The sequence below is a fragment of the Lipotes vexillifer genome, unplaced genomic scaffold, assembly GCF_000442215.2.
Source record: "Lipotes vexillifer unplaced genomic scaffold, Lipotes_vexillifer_v1.1 scaffold391, whole genome shotgun sequence".
Taxonomy (NCBI): domain Eukaryota; kingdom Metazoa; phylum Chordata; class Mammalia; order Artiodactyla; family Lipotidae; genus Lipotes; species Lipotes vexillifer.
Window position 1 is genome coordinate 1,516,473 of NW_006786248.1, and position 17,824 is coordinate 1,534,296.

The 17,824-nt window shown below is 37.6% G+C and overlaps 1 protein-coding gene across 1 annotated transcript in view; it reads left to right on the forward strand.

Annotated features, from left to right (window-relative positions):
- Positions 1-13,716: 13,716 nt before the first annotated feature.
- UBE3A (ubiquitin protein ligase E3A) overlaps positions 13,717-17,824 on the forward strand; it is a 64,363-nt gene continuing 60,255 nt past the window's right edge. Inside the window, exons 1-2 of the mRNA XM_007458431.1 lie at positions 13,717-13,776; positions 16,394-16,513. Of these exons, the coding sequence (XP_007458493.1) occupies positions 16,494-16,513 (20 nt within the window). The 5' untranslated portion in view covers positions 13,717-13,776; positions 16,394-16,493. The remainder of the gene's footprint in view (positions 13,777-16,393; positions 16,514-17,824) is intronic.

Below are 17,824 nucleotides of genomic sequence, written 5' to 3' on the forward strand. Positions count from 1 at the left end.
GAGATCATAAACATCAAAAACAAGATACGTAGAATATATCGTATGTTGCATAGTACTTCTAAGGAGAAAAATAAAGGAAGTGGGATATGAAGTATTTGAGAGTGCAGGGGATGAGCGCAAATTTTAGTGTGGCCAGAGAAAACCTCACTGAGATGATAACTTCAGTAAAGAACTGAAGGAGATGCGAGAGCTAGCCATGTGGATGACTGGGGGAAGAGCATTTCAGGCAAAGGGTGTAGTGAATAAGGAAACACTGAAGTGGGAGAGTGCCTGATGTGTTTGAGGAACAGTGAGGTGGCCTGTGGGGCTGTAGAAAAGTTAATGATGGAAATCGAGTCAGAAAGGGAATGTAGGATACAGATCATTTGGTCATAATAAAGAGTTTGACGTTTACCTTTGAGTGAGATGGGAAGCCATTGAAGGTTTTTGAGCAGAGTGGAAAGTTCTGACTTAGGTTTTAGCAAGATCACTCTGGCTGCCATGTTGATCGTAGATTGAAAGAGAAGGGCAGAATCAAGAGACCAGTTGGCAGGCTATTACAGCAGTACAGATAGGAGGTGATGACAGTGGGTTGGACAAGGTGAGGCCTATCAGGTTGGTGAGAAGTGGCTGAATTATTGATATGTGTTGAAATTATAGTCTGTAGGATTTGGTAATAGGTCAGTTATAAGTGTGAAATAAAGGGAGGAGTAAAAGATGACCCTGAGGTTTTGGCTAGAACAACTGAAAGTATGGAGTTGAACAGTACTTTTTAATTACTGCATTAAATCTCTGTGTGGTATCACATGCCCACATAACTACAGGTAATTTTACCGTATCAGCTTGGTGGAAAGGGGAAAAAAAAAAAAAGAAAGGAAAAGAATGTTAGATGTGGAATATATGTCCTGAAGTAAACTTGATAGAAGACTATCAATCTTTTGACTTCTGTCAGTCTTTAGAACTGAACTAGGAAACTAACTCAGAGTTTATAATATATTTTGAAACTCTTTATTGTAGAATTCAGGTTGTTTAAAAATTTTTTTTTTTCTTTTTTTCGGTACACGGGCCTCTCACTGTTGTGGCCTCTCCTGTTGAGGAGCATAGGTTCCAGACGCACAGGCTCAGCAGCCATGGCTCACGGGTCTAGCCGCTCCGCGGCATGTCGGATCTTCCCGTACCGGGGCACGAACCCGTGTCCCCTGCATCGGCAGGCGGACTCTCAACCACTGCGCCACCAGGGAAGCCCTGTTTTCAATTTTTGATATTACAAATAATGGTACATATTATTTCTGTAAGGTAGATTTCTATAAAATGGCTTAGACCATGAGGCTATGTCAGCTTAAAGGTTTGACAGATACTGTCAATTACTCTTTAAAAAAATCTTTTTAATCAAGTTTCATTCCCAACACATTTTGTAGGACTGCTGATTTACTTCATTGCTTATTATATAGTATCTAGTCATGAAATTAGAATTTTTTGATATAGGTAAATCTATCCTTTATGGCTTCTGAGTTTCGCCATGCTTACAAAGATAATACAGAAATCTCATATTTTCTAGCACTTCTATGAGGTTATTTTATAGGTTTAGATTTATAGATTTAGATCTGAATACATTCAGCATTTTTTTGAATTTTGTATGATTTAGGTTTAGATTTGGATTGCATTTGGCATATGTTTGGATGTTGTGTGAAAATATCTAACTTTTCTAAGTTCTAATATCTAAATATCCCCACTTGGGCAGCTAATTCTCTAGACCAGCGGTTCCCAACCTTTTAGGCACCAGGGACCGGTTTTGTGGAAGACAGTTTTTCCACGGACAGGGGGTGGGGGTGGGTCGGATGGTTTAGGCGGTAACGCAAGCGATGGGGAGCTGCAGATGAAGCTTCTTCGCTTGCTCGCCTGCTGCTCACCTCCTGTTGTGTGGCCCTGTTCCTAACAGGCTGTGGACCAGTACTGGTCCGGGGGTTGGGGACCCCTGCTCTAGACCACCTAAGGCATCCTTTCCCCACTGATTTAAAATACCATCTTTTTATATATTTTCATAAACTAAGAAAAAAATCATGTTTATTGAAGTACTGAATTTATATCCAGTAAAGTGCACCTATCTTTTCTTTATTTTTAAAATTTATTTTTTCATTTATTTCATTTATTTTTTTGGCTGCATTGGGTCTTCATTGCTGTGCGCAGGCTTTCTCTAGCTGCGGTGAGTGGGGGCTACTTTTCGTTGTGGTGGCTTCTCTTGTTACGGGGCACGGGCTCTAGGTGCACGGGCTTCAGTGGTTGTGGCACGCGAGCTCAGTAGTTGTGGCTCACGAGCTCTAGAGCGCAGGCTCAGTAGTTGTGGTGCATGGGCTTATTTGCTCCGTGGCATGTAGGATCTTCCTGGACCAGGGATCGAACCCATGTCCCCTGCATTGGTAGGTAGATTCTTTTTTTTTTCTTTTTTGCGGTACGCAGTCCTCTCACTGTTGTGGCCTCTCCTGTTGCGGAGCACAGGCTCCGGATGCGCAGGCTCAGCGGCCATGGCTCACGGGCCCAGTCGGTCCGAGGCACGTGGGATCCTCCCGCACCGGGGCACGAACCCATGTCCCCTGCATCGGCAGGCGGACTCTCTCAACCACTGCACCACCAGGGAAGCCCGGCAGGTAGATTCTTAACCACTACGTCACCAGGGAAGTGTGTGGTAGTTTTATGTTTAAATTTATAAGGAACTGATGAACTATTTTCCCAATGGTTATACCATTTTGCATTCTTACCAGCAACGTATGAGAGTTCCATTTCTTCCAAATCCTTGTCAGCATTTGATACTCTGAGGTAAATTGCAGACATTCTCATGGATGTGTAGTGGTATCCCACTCAGTTTCTTTTTCTTTAATTGTAGTAAAATATGCATAACACAAAATTTACCATCTTAACCATTTTAACTGTACAGTTTAGTGGCATAAATTATACTCACATTGTGCAACCATCATTCTTAACCCATTTTTGAAACTTGCTCATCATCCCAAACTGAAACTCCATCCCCATTAAACAGTAACCCCCCAATTTCTTCCTCCTCCCTCCAGCCCCTATTCTACTTTCTGACTATGAATTTGACTTTTCTAGGTGCTCATGTAAGTGGAACCATATGATGTTTGTCCTTTTGCTTTTGGCTTATTTCACTTAGCATAATGTCCTCAAGTTTCACCCATGTTACATCATATATCAGAATTTCCTTTTTAAAGCTGAATAATATTCTATTGTGTGTATATACCACATTTTGTTTAATCATTCTTCCATTGATGGAGACTTGAGTTGCTTCCTTCCTTTGGCTATTGTGAATAGTGCTGCTATAAACATGGGTGTTAAAAATAGATCTCTTCAAGTCCCTGCTCTCAGTTCTTTTGGGTATGTATCTAGGAATGTAATTTCTGGGTCATAGTAATTTTGTGTTTAATTTTTTTGAAAACCAATATACCATTTTCCATAGCAGCTGTACTGTTTTACCTTCCCACAAGGGTCCCAATTTCTCCACATCTTTGCTAATACCTTGCTAATATGTTGTTTTTATTTTTAAAAAATAATTGCCAGATAATGGGTGTGCAGTGTCATTGTGGTTTTAATTTACATTTCCGTGATGACTAATGATGTTGATGTTTTCATTTATTAATTGGTCACATGTATGTTTTCTTTTGTGAGTATCCAAATATTTTGCACATTCTTTTTCTTTTCAGGATGCAGGTCCTTTTTTAGACAGGCATGTATTCTGTGTCATTACTGATTTTTTTGGGGGGGATACTTAATTAATTAACGAGAGGAGTGTTGAAATCTTTAACTGTAATTGTGAACCCGCTATCTTTTCTTTCACTTCTCTTCATTTTTGCTTCCATCTGTTTCTTTATTCATTCTTTAATTTTTTGGCTGCGTTGGGTCTTTGTTGCTGCGCGTGGACTTTCTCTAGTCACGGCGAGTGGGGGCTACCCTTTGTTGTGGCATGTGGACTTCTCATTGTGGTGACTTCTCCTGTTGCGGAGCATGGGCTCTAGGCGGGCTTCAGTAGTTGCAGCACACGGGCTCCGTAGTTGCGGTATGTGGGCCCCTAGAGTGTGCGGGATGCAGTAGTTGCGGTGTGCAGGCTCTAGGGTGTGCAGGCTTCAGTAGGTGTGGCACGCAGGCTCAGTAGTTGTGGCTTGTGGGCTCTAGAGCTCAGGCGCAGTAGTTGTGGCTCATGGGCTTAGTTGCTCTGTGGCACGTGGGATCTTCCCGGACCAGGGATCAAACTCATGTCCCCTGCATTGGCAGGCTGATTCTTAACCACTGCGCCACTAGGGAAGTCCCTGTGCTTCATGTATTCTCAAGTTCTGTTATTAGATGCATTCACATTTAGGACTGGAAGATCTCCTTGATGAATTGATTCTTTATCATTAAGAAATGTCTCTGTTCTCTGGTAATGTTCCTTGTCCTAAAGTCTGCTTTGTCTGGTATTAATATAGCTACTTCTCCTTTCTTACGATTCGTGTTTGCATATTATATCTATTGTTGTCTCTTTACTTTCAACTTATATGCCATTGTATTTAATAAGTCTTTTAGATAGTGTATAGTTGCATTTTTTGGATTTTTTACAATCTCTACTTTTTAATTTGAGCATTCAGTCCACTTATATTTATTGTAATTTTCAATAGTAACACTACCAGGTTACTATTTGTTTTCTAGTTGTACCACTTATACTACTTTCTTTTTTTCTTCCTTTCCTGCTTTCTTTTGGATTGAGCATTTTTTCGGAAGTCTGTTTTATCTCCACTATTAGCTTATACCTACCTCTGTTTTTTTTTCCAGTGGTTGCACTAGTATTTACAGTATGCACCTTAGTTTATTTCAGTCTGCCTTCAAAATTAGACCTCTTAGAGTATAATGTAAGAATTCTAATACATTATAAATTCGTTTACCTTTTTGCCATTGTAGTCTTCCATTAATTCCCGAATAGAATTTCTGATTATTTCTTTAAACAGTCAATTGTTTTATAAAGAAATTTTAAAATGAAAAGCAGCATTCTTTGATGTTTTGCCCATATTTTCCATTTTCATTTCTTTTCCTTTGTGTAGATTTGTGTAGACTTTTTTCGTGGGCCTAAGTTTCTATGTGGTGTTGTTTTCCTTCTACTTGAAGAATTAAAAAATTTCTAAAGCACCAGGTCTATTGGCCAAAAATATATTTCAGCTTCTATTTGTATGAAAATGACTTTATTTCACTCTTCAACATTTTATTAGGAAAATTTTCAGACTTACATGGATGTGAAATAATTGCAGAATGTAATTCCACAATTAACACTTTACTATATTTACTGTCTTATATCTATCCATCTATTAATTTGTCTTATTTTTTTTGATGCTTTTCAAAGTAGGTTGTGGATGTTAGAACAGCTCATCCTTAACTTCCTCATATATAGTAGAATATCTCATCCTTAACTTCATCATATATAGTCAACTAAAACTTAGAAATTTAGTATTATTAACTGCATTTAGTATATTGTTCTGGTTATCTATTGCTCCCTAACAGATCACTCCAAATTCAGTGTACCCCAAACATCAGCAGTCATTTCTTTTGCTTATGAATCTGTACTTTTGGCAGAGACTGGCAAGGATAGCTTGTCTTGACTTCAAGCATGTCAGCTGGAGTTGTTTGATGACTGAGGTAACCTGATAAGTTGAGGCTGTTAATCATCTAAAGGCTTGCTCACACATCTGGATATTGATGCTGGCTGTCAGAACTTCAACTGGAGCTCTGGTCTAGAACACTTAGATGTTGCTTTTGTATATGGTTGCTTGGCTTCATTGCCAAGTGGCTGGCTTCATCACTTTAGAGTGGCTCTGTTGCAAGAGTGAGTAGTATATCAAGAGACCAAGGCAGAAGTGCATGGCATTTTTATAACCTAGCATCAAAAGTCTAGCTTATAAAAGAACACACACTTCCACCATACTTTCTTGATTGAAAGTCACCGAGGCTGCTCAAATTCAAGAAGTCACATAGACCCTACCAGCTGATGGGAGAATGCCGATATTAACCTTGTAAGAAGAGCATGTGGGATGGATTATATTGTGGCTGGCCATCTTTAGAAAATACAGTCTGCCACATATACCATTCCATGTGTTTTGACAAATGCTTACATCTTTGCAACACAAAGTCGTATCAAGTTATGGAATCTGTACCCCTTCCTAGCCATTTCCTGCCCCCACATTACCTACACCCCTAAGTCAATCGTTGTGATCACTTTAACATAGATTAGTTTAGCTTGCTCTAGAATTCCATATAAATATAAATCATGGTACTTATTTGTATAAGGTTTCCCTTAGCATAATGTTTATGAAATTCATCTATGGTACTGCATGTGTCAGTAGTTTGTAACTGCATTCTTCTGTTAAGGGACACCTGGGCTATTTTCAGTTTCTAGCTGTTGTGAAAAGCCTTCAGTGAACAGTTGTATGAAAGACTTTGTGTAGATATATATGGCTTCTTTGCTCTTGGGTAAATACCTAGGAGTGCAGTTTGGGTTATAGGATAGTTGCCAGATCTTTTCCCCAAATTGGTTGTTTTGTTTTATACTCTTACCAACAATTATATGAGAGTTTCCAGTTGCTCTACATTCTTGTCAGCACTTGGGACTGTCAGTCTTTTTGATGTAGCGATTCTGGTAGATGTATAGATGTTTATCTTCATATTTTGGAGGATATTTATCACTTGATATATAAGTGATATATCAAGTGATAAATATGTCTAGGTTGACAAATTTTTTTTTCATCATTTGTTTCTGATGAGAAATCTGTGGTTATACTTATCTTTCTTCCCCTGAACTTAAAGTCTTTTTATTTACCTCTGGCTTTTCTTTAAGATATTCTCTTCATTGCTGGTTTTCTTTGTGGTTATCCTGCTTAGGATTTATTGAGTTTTTGGTTTTGTTTTTTTGGTCTGTATTTATGTTTTCATCAAATTTGGAAAAGTGTCAGTCATTAATTCTTCACATGTATTTTTTTAAAGTTAGTTCTCTTCCTTCTACACTCTTTTTTCCAGGGTTACTCTGGTTGTATGTATAATGTTAGACTATTTGATATTATCTTCAGGTCATTAACATTTTTAGTTTTTTTGGTCTCTCTGTGCTTTAGTTTACTTTGTCTTGTATTTCACTGTCTTTTTTTTTCCCCCTGCAGGGTCAAATACTTTCAGATATTTTATATATTTATATAAATATGTATATATTTATTTACTTTTTGTATTTCTAGACGTTCCATTTGATTTGTTTTCATGTATTCCTTTGAATCCTTGAGCATATTTATAATAGCTCTTTGAAAGTTCTTGTCTACTGATTCTATCAATTCTTTCATTTCAGGGTCTATTGATTGGTTTTTCTGTTGGTTATGGGCCATCTTTTCCTGCTTACATATTTAGTACTTTCCTATTGGATACTGAACATTGTTATAGTCTATTGTTGAGTGGCTGAATTTTGTTGTCTTTTAAAGTGTTAAACTTTGTTTTGCCAGCGAGCTAAGTAACTCGCTGGTCAGCTTGATCCCTTCAAGGCTCTATTAGGGTGTATCTAGAGAAGGCTTTACTTTAAGGCTGGTAGCTACTACAAATGCATGGCCCTTCTTAGTTCTCTACTAAATGTCCCCAGTGTCAGCATATTCTCTTCACTCTGGTTGGGAGAAACTTAGGGATCTCCTAGTCCTGTATGGGCACTGGGGATATTTCAGCTCACAGCTCCTCTTTCCCCAGCTTCATATAGTCTTTCCCTTTATTCATGCAGTTTTGTGTATAGTGGCAGACTCGAAAGGACCCCCAAAGTGACAGATTTCTGGACTTTCCTCTGCATAGCTCCCCTCTGTGGCAGTCTGTCTTATTAAAAATTCTACCCACTTCAGCCTCAACTCTGACCTCTTGCTTCTTACCTCAGTGAGACTGCTGTCCTCTGACTGGGTTTCCCCTCTCTTGACTCTGGTTGGAAAGCCTCCTCCATGAAGAAATTCAAGCATTGGAAGGGTTCACCTCATTTCTGTTCGTTCTCATGGATCAGTCTCACACTGCTTGTTATCCAGGGTCTGAAAACAGCTGTTTCATGTGTTGTCCAGTTTTCTTGTTTTTGGCTAGAAGCAACTGTTATATACTTTTGGATCTTTCTCTGGACTTAACTTTCTGTTCCATTTAAACATTTAGCTAATGCTCATACTGTACTGTGCTTTTTAAAATAAACTTTTGATTGAAGTATTAGTACACATACAAAAGTGTATAAATGTGCGCGTAGCTTGTTTAACTTTCGCACACTGAGCACACACGTTTAGCCAGCATTCAGATCAAGAAACAAGACCAGCTCTTCTGAAGCCCCTTGTGCTCTCTTTGTCACTACCTCTCTTTCCCCAAGAGTAACCACTATCCTGACTTTTACTAGCATAGATTAGATTTTCCTGTTTTTATATTTTATGTAATTAGAAACAGTCACATTTAGTTGTGTCTGGCTTCTCTCAATTAACATATTTGTGAGATTCATCTACATTGTTGGCTGTAGTCGGTTGCTTATAATTTCTGTATAGTACACTTGACCCTTGAACTAGGTAAGGGGCTGGGGGTACCCATCCCCTGCATAGTCGAAAATCTGCATATATAACTTTACAGTAGGCCTTGAGAACTTTACATTTCTGTATCTGTGAATTCAACCAATTGCAGATATTGTGGTACTGTATTAATGTATTTACTGAAAAAAAAAATCCACGTATAAGTAGACCTGCATGGTTCAAACCGGGGTTGTTTAAGGGCCAACTATATTTTGTTTTTCATTTTGCTGTTGATGTACATTTTAGTCATTTTTGGTTTGGGGCTACTAAGAATATTGTTACTCTCAATATTCCACTGAACGTCTTCTAGTGAACATGTGTACTCATTTCTATTTGATGTGTACTTATTGGAATTTTTAAGTCATAGGGTAAATGACTAAACTAAATGATTTAGTTTTAATAGATGCTGTCAAAGTTTTTTGGAGGGGTTGTATTGATTTTAATTATACTAAAATATTTTATGCTTTAGTCCCTGGTAGAACAAGTTCTTGGGAGAGAGGCATTATTCTTCATTGAGAAAAATGAAAGTTTCATGGTTATTCTTACATGTTTGAGCTTCAAAATAAACTTTTGTTAGATTGGCATTGGGTTAAATTTGTGTTAATTTGGAATTAAAGGATATCCTTTTTTGTGCATCCATGAATTGCATTTGGAGCTAGTTTAGAATCCTTTGTCAGGCCATGATCCTTATTCCTTTTTTTTTCCTTGTAGAGGGAGGTGTGGTGTCAAGAAAACAATCCCCATTACTATGAAAATAAACATGGATGAGATGAGCACTACCCTCTACCAGCTTATAGCTAGAGGCACTGAGAAACGTATTCAGATAGCTATAATGTATAAAATAATAAATTTAGGGTGGAAATTAAGAAATTATTTTGTAGTATTAGGAACATATCATTCCCAGACAAGACAGTGGTTATTTACAGAAGAGCTTAGAGAACTCTGTGAGATACAGCCTTTAAAATGAGTAGAGTTTTTTTAAACAGGGCATAGTAGGAGGGTGGGGGGTGGAAGTTAGCAAAGGAGAGAGAAGTATTTCTGAATGAAGTGTCGTGAGAAACAAAAGCATTGAAATAAAAAATACAGATGGCCAGTATGTGACAGCCAGTAATCCAATGATGGGACTAGATCAAGTACTTGGTAATGATGTCATAGAGTGGGCAGTAAGGCTTGTATGAATGGGTGGAAGCCGGTGGCAGGGACTTCATATGACAGTTTGAAATTTAGCCTGTGGGCATTGGGAAAGTATAGATTTTGAGTATGAGAGTGATATGGCCAAATTTGGGTGTTTAGGAAGATAATTCTAGTGGCAAGGTCAAGGATAGAGGAAAAAGTAAAATGAGGTGAAGTAATGAGTATCTATAACATGACTATGCATGGGGAAAAAAGGATGCAAGTGATATTTCGAAGAAAAAAATTACAGGATTTGGGTATAAATTAGAAGTGTACAAGGGAAGGAGCATGGCCTTTACAATCAGACAACTTGTTTTTAATCTTGTATTCACTAGTTAAATGACCTCTAAAGCAAGTCATGTAAAAGAAAACTTTCCTCTTCATAAGATGTTTATCCTGTGAAGTATATTTTGTGAACATTTTCAAGCACTGGAAGTGTAAAAATGAATGATACGTATGTTCTCTATAAGTGTGGTCTAGTCAGAGAAGAGGCTGGGCTGGCAGGTTTTGGCCAAATTTTGTATAGTTTCATAGGAAATGTTACTCTGGAACAAAGCCAACAAAGGAATAATTGGGGGCAGTGTTGGAGTGTGGTGGAATTTCTGAGGTAGAATTGATAGCACTGGGTGAACGGTTTGTTGTACTGCAAAGAGAGAGGCCTCTTTAGAATATGACTCAGAATTTTCTAATGGGTGACTGGACTGGTAGTGGTACTGTTACCTTCCACGGTTTTTCTTAATATGTCTGGGATAAACCTTGCTCATGCCTCAAAGCTCAGTTTATATGTTACTTCATGAAGAACATCTTTCCTTTTTCTCCAGACTAAGTCAGAATACAGTATATGTACACTTAACCATATCCTGGTTTCTTCTTCACAACACTTAACTATGCATTGCAGTTACCTAGTTTATTGTGGTTTTTATTGTGCGCATTTCCCCCATTACATGGGGATACAAGATTTGTCTAGTTTCTTTACCACTATGTCTTCATCCACTTAGTAGACACTCAAACATATTTTTAAACTGAGTTATAATTGATATATAACATTGTATTAGTTTTAGCTAGTAGACATTCTTTGAATGACCTTTAGTATCAAACCATACATTGGTTAGGCTAAATAAAAATGAGGGGGAGAAAATAAAGAATGACACCAATTTTTTTCATTCTGTAACTAGTAGGACAACAAGATTAGGCACATTCAGGTGGAGTAAGTTTTTTGGGAATAATTGAGCTTGATTTTAGATGCTAATGAAACAACCAAGTGCATGTGTACTATTGGTAATTGAGAGTAGCAGGCTTATGACTCAAGAGATGAAGGCTTAAAGATGTAGAGTTAGGGATCCTAAGTATAGAGAGGTGCTGTAGGAATGGATGATGATATTGCACAGAAAATTAATTCTTAACCTACGAAAAGGGGCTATTGATAGAAACTTGGAGAGTGGCTATGACTGAGGGGTAGGAAGATGAACTAGCAGAAGACTTAGTTCCTGTCAGAGGTAGAAGAACACAGGCAGATACAGCATTATGGAAGTCCAGGATGGGTGAGAAATGGTTAGCAGTGTGAAATGCTGCAGAGAAAAAGTAGGATTAAGAGGCCACAGGATTTGGGACATACAAGAATGATGATGACTTTTTTTTTTTTTTGCGGTATGCGGGCCTCTCACTGTTGTGGCCTCTCCCATTGCGGAGCACAGGCTCCAGACACGCAGGCTCAGCGGCCATGGCTCATGGGCCCAGCCGCTCCGCGGCATGCGCGATCCTCCCGGACCGGGGCACGAACCCGTGTCCCCTGCATCGGCAGGCAGACTCCCAACCACTGCGCCACCAGGGAAGCCCCGATGATGACTTTTATAAGAAAAGTTTCAGTATGTGGAAGGTTTTGTATGTTAACATCTGAGCTAACGGTTTTCAGGCCTTTCTGGCAGTTAAGGGAAGGAGAGTAAGGAAATGGTACTGTAAAGAGCTAATGGAGTTGAGGGAATTATGTTGAAAGTACTATATGAAAGCAGTGTTTTGAGATTTTAGTCTAACTGCAGAATGGACTAGAATGAGGAGAGCCTAAAGACGAAAATTTACACAAAGTTATTGGAGCAGTCTTTTGTTAGTTGTGATATTTACAAATGTACAAAACTTAATGAGTTTCAACAAGTAGCTTTCCCATAAATTTAAGACACCATAAACATGGCATAAAGGAGAACAAGATTGCTGAGTGGACACAATAAAAAAGTGAAAGGAAAGGTAGTCTGAAACTAAGTTTGACCTAGGGTTACAAGGAGGTGAAGGAAATAGGCTGTTGGAGAGGAGATAAAGAACATGACAGATGTAATAATAATATGTATGCACCTGTGTAGAGAGGGGGAGAGAGAGAGAGAGAGAGAGAGAGAGAGAGAGAGAGAGCGAGCGAGCGAGCAGGCAGATGGACTATTTTAAGGATAAGTGAAAACATTACAGGGACAGGTGGATGTAGATTGGTATAGACATTTCTTATTATTTGATTCATTTCTTATTAGATTATTAGACTGAGCCCTCTGTTGGAAAGGAATGCGGATATAAATAAAATAAAGGCACTAGGTCTGGTGTAAGAGTGCTAATGGTTAAATTTGCCAAGAGTGCAGGTAACATTTCTGGTGCTTACAGTTTCTATTACTTATCCTGTATCTTCGTAGATTTGGTATATTCTGTGATTATGTGTTCCTAATCTTCTAAGGCAAAGTTTCTCAAATTGGAGTATGCATATCACCTGAAATGTATGTTAAAAATACAGATTCACACACCCCCATTTTATGTACTGAATCACAGTCTCTGGAGGTTGAGATCAAGTAAGTATCTGCATTTTTTTTTTTTTTTTTTTTTTTTTTTTGCGGTACGTGGGCCTCTCACTGTTGTGGCCTCTCCTATTGTGGAGCACAGGCTCCGGACACGCAGGTTCAGCGGCCATGGCTCACGGGCCCAGCCACTCCGCGGCATGTGGGATCTTCCCAGACCAGGGCATGAACCCGTGTTCCCTGCATTGGCAGGCAGACTCTCAACCACTGCGCTACCAGGGAAGCCCAGTATCTGCATTTTTTACAGGTTCCTTAGGTGATTGTATTATAGAACAGAGTTTGAGACTCAGTCCTCTTAACACTTGGTTAATTTAAAAAAATATATTTATATGCAGTATAGTATATTCATTTTCTGCCATCAACCTGTAGGATGCTGGGTGGGTTTCCTTATTTGGTGGGGGACTTGGTTTCTTCATATGCAATAAGAGGAAATGTATTAAAAGACTTTAGTTCCTGTTCAACTGAGGAATGCTCTGATAATATGCAGATGAGTTAAGAATTTACAGTGATTATTTGGATGCATGCTTTAAGCTTCAGAATTTGGTTTTTGATAAGAGTTAAATTCTGATAGATATATGAAATGTTTGATTTAAGAAATAATATTTGCTACCATACATTGAGGCCCTATTATTCTCCAGGCGGCACTGTCCTACATACTTTAAAAATATTTTCTCTATTACAAAAACCTGACACCTAAGACTTACAGGTCAAGGGACCTGCTAAAGGCTGCTACTCAGGAGGTAGTTGGGCAGATGCCCATATATGTACCTAATACAGCAGGTCCTCAGCATAGGGAATTTAATTAAAAGCTTAATTGCTGTAGGTATCTGAAGGAATTAGAGGCATGTAGTTAAACAGTTTTCATATATTTTCAGCCATTTTGGAGGGAGGTGAGAGTAAAGAAACGGCAAGCAGTAAGTTCTTTGGATGAAAATGGGTATCATGGTTCTGCCAGCTGAAAGCACTCAGACCACAGGGCCTGCCTAACCACCTTTCCAGCATTAGGGGCATTTGTCTCTTAATATGTTTCTGGTTATTCATAAGTATTACAAATGAATTTGCTTTTATAATAAATTTTAGAAAAAATTTTTTCTATGAAAGTTGTCCATCCAGTTGTCTGTGTAAAAAGAATTGAGTGAGGTGTTTTATATTTTAGGTTAAAAATCTGTAAGAGCCTGATTTTAGAATTCACCAGCTCCTCAGAAGTTTGGCGAAATATGGTATGTTTCCGTTTTATTTTTTGGAATTCAAAATTGCATGTATATCTTAATGCCATGGTTAGAAGAATGACAAGTGTATTCAGCAAATTTGGGTGTCTGCCATTTTTAAAGGATGTGCTAGGTGCTAAATCACTATGCTACCAGGTAGACTGTATGAGGAATCCAAGTGGGATTCTGAAGAATTTTAGAAGAGGTTAGTATGCTATGAGAAGTAAAATAATTGCATAAGAAGGTTGAGAGGGTAAGTTTGGCTGTTAGGCTATGAGTTAATAATAGCTTCCATTTGTTGGGCTCTTACTATGTGCCAGGCACTGTTGTGAACAATATATATGTTTGTTCATCCTCATGACAGCCCTCTGAAATAGATACTACTGTTATCTTAGTTCTGCATATCAGGATACTTAGGCTTGGAGAGGTTAAGTAACTTGCCCAAGATTTTCCATCTAGTAAGTGACCAAACAGGGACTTGAATCCAGACTGACTCTGGAACCTCTTTGCTCTGTGGAGCACTGAACCTCATGAAAACGGAGGTCTAGAAGAGAGGACTTGCCTCAGTAATTTTCACAGTACATGTAGCTCTTTAATGAATTAATTCATCTCAGTTAATTAATCAGTTAAAAGGTATTTTGACTTTCTCATTTTTATGTTTACAGGTTGGAAAGTTAGACTTGCATCTTTTAAATCCACATACACTATTAGTCTTATGGGGACCCCACAGGAAACACTGTTCATTTCAGGGGCGCCTTACCTCTTTCCCATATGACCTCAGGAATATTCTAGGTTTTTATTAGAAAACATGCAACTATGATAGGAAAATCTGGGAAATTTGAATTATATCTTCCAGGGATTAAAAATCCCGGTCATAGGCATACCTCAGGTATTTCAGGTTTAGTCCTAGACCACCGCAATAAGGCAGATAAAGCTAATCAGGTGAATTTTTTGGCTTTCCAGTGCATATAAAAATTATGTCTACACTACACTACAGTCTATTAAGTGTGCCATAGCATTATATCTAAAAAAGTAATGTACATACCTTAATTACAAAATACTTTATTGCTAAAATATGCTAACCATCATCTGAGCCTTCAGCGAGTTGTTGTAGTAACATTAAAAGTTACTGATCACAGATCACCATAACAAATATAATAATGACGAAAAAGTTTGAAATATTGCAGGAATTACTGAAATGTGACACAGAGACGTGAAGAGAGCAAATGCAGTTGGAAAGATGGCACCAATAGACATGCTTGATGCAGGGCTGCTACAAACCTTCAGTTTGTAAAAAACACAATATCTGTGAAGCACAATAAAATGAAGGAATGCCTGTATTGGAGTCCCCTAAAGTTAATGTATTCTTAGGCAAACTCTCACCCTTATCTGAATTTGAAGCCCAAGTTCATAGGCTGCAGAGGTATGGGCTCAAGCATTGATGTTTCATCCCTTCTCTTAGGGTTCTCAGATAACTTGCTATTTTATATAGGGCTCTGGATCCATGCTGTAAACCACCTTCTGTGGTTGTCTATTGTCACTTGGAAGGTGTTAACTATCAAGGATCTTATTTTTTCTTTCCTAATTTTCTCATCTTTCCTCAGTTCACTTTTCAGATTTGGCCTGGATATATAGTTTGGTAGGGAAATCATCAGGGGAAAAACTAGTTGCAGGACATGAGCTCTTGATTCTGGGATATTTTGGATGTGTATCTTTGCCTGAAACTACAGTGTGATTAGGATGCCTGATAAATGTGAACCATGATAATCAGGAAAGTTCAGCTAAGGCCAAGTCAGAATATCAAAAGATACTAGGTTGAAGGAGGAGGAAATGTTTTCATATTTTGCCATTCTCTCTCATGAAATTGAATATTAGTGGGTTTATGGCTGATGTGGAGAACATGTTTTCATGAAATACCCAAGGAGTTTTGGCTAATGTTAGATTATCCTATTTAAATATGGAATAAGTAGGAATAAACTGTGTGTGTGAGTGTGTGTATCTGTGTGGGTGTGGGTGTATAACTGTTCCATTAAGCATTTGACTACCTGGAAAACCCTACTACTATTAGTCCCATTTAAATTATTGTAATGGTGGGGTGTCAATCCATATTTTAAATCTTTGTTCATATATTTAAATCATGAGACTCTATAGCAAAACTAAATGAAATCACAGAATACTAACTCTGGATAGGCAGGCAGTATATCTGGTGGGTTTTTAATCCTAGTCCTGGCTTCAACGCTAATACTAAAATCTTGGGCAAGTCAATTAATCACTCTAAGCCTGCTTGGTTTTTTCTTTTTTCTTTTTCTTTTTTTCAATTCTTTCTATAGTATCTGCTCTGAATAGGTAGAGCCCAAATTATCTTTAGACTTAAGATGCCGTTGACCAAAGTGCTTTGTAAACTGTAACACTTCATAAAAGTACAGGAGATTATTATATTTTCTCAAGTGAAGAAATCATTTAAGGAAAAAAAAAATGCTGGAAAATAGTCCTTAAAAGCATTTCTATAATTACTCTTCTGATGGTTGTTGCATTGGCACCTAATTTGAACCTTTGAAGATTATTTTTGAACAATGAATTGGGTTTATATATTAAAGTGTTCTAACTAAAGATTTGTTTAATTTATTAGAGTTATTAAACCTACGCTCAGATCAAGTTAGCAGCTAGACTGGTGTGACAACCTGTTTTTAATCAGTGACTCAAAGCTGTGATCACCCTGATGTCACCGAATGGCCACAGCTTGTAAAAGGTAATTTTGAATGTTATTTTACAGCCTTTAAAAGGCTGTCATTGTAAAATACGTGCTGTAAAAAAAAATGAAGAAAATGTACAGTTGGCAGGAATACTGCCTGCTAAGAATAGTGAACCTAAGAGTTGACCTGTTTCTCCATTTAATCTCCTTCCTAAAATATTTTGTGCCCTTTCCCCAGACCTATCTATATTAATAAAGAGGAAAGTATTTCTAAAAAGTTTCTAGTTTTTAAATAAACATTTTATTATGAACATTAAAAAAAACTATGAAAAAAGTCTTAATATGCATTTTAAAGTGTGCTTTTTACGTGGTGAGAGTTTTAATAAATCTAGTATACTTGTCTCTCCTAGAGAGTTACAGTAGAAGGGCTTGCAGGCTAGAGAAGCTGGACCTCATAGAAATCTCTTTTCTGATTTGTTATTGTGACGAACTTTAGGTTAACCTAAGTCAGTACTTTTTGGTTTTTTTTCTCCTTTGGTTATATGTCCTCAATTTGGTAAAATTAAAATATGTACCAGATCCTTACTTCCAAGAACTTGAGAGTAAAGAATAAAGAGACTCTTCAGGGGCTAAATTGAAGCTTGGAAACTATTGTTAGATCTTAGGTATTTTATAATTTTGAGAGTTTGGATCCTAATTTTAGGATATTCTTTAGTAAATTATTTAGAAAATTAGTAAAATATTTAGAATAAATAATATTCTAATTATTTAGAATATTTAGAATAAAACAGAACACAATAAGCAGAATGACTAGAAATTTATTCAGGCATGTACTGTTATTGCTCACTGTAAGGTAAAAGGTGCTTCTATTTGTTCAGTGTATATTCACCTTTCTCTGATAAAAAAACAATTTTTGTTTTGAGTAAAAAACAGTTATGCTAACTCTGTTTAAGAGACCTAGGATAGATCGTTTTAAGGTAATAATCTTCAGTCCTTATTCTTTTGTTCTTCTTGTTGACTGAATTGGTTTAAATTACTTGGTTTGACTTAAAGTGGTTTTTGGTAGCTCAGGGTAATATATGTTAATGTTAAATGGTCTAGTTTATTTACAGTAATTTGATGACATTTTGGTGCTAATGTTTACATATCCTCTTGTTTAGAGAATAGACTTTGGAAAATAGAATGTAGTTACCATTTGATGTATTTAACCTCTGTCCCATTTCAGAATCTCAAAACTTTGCAGCAGTTAAAAATTGTGCTTCTGAGACTTGGATTTGTTTTTCCTCTTGCTTGTATCTTACCTTTTTGCAGTAGCAGTTTAATTTCCCTGTCATTGTGTCCTCATTTTTCCCCCTCTCTCTCTTTCCC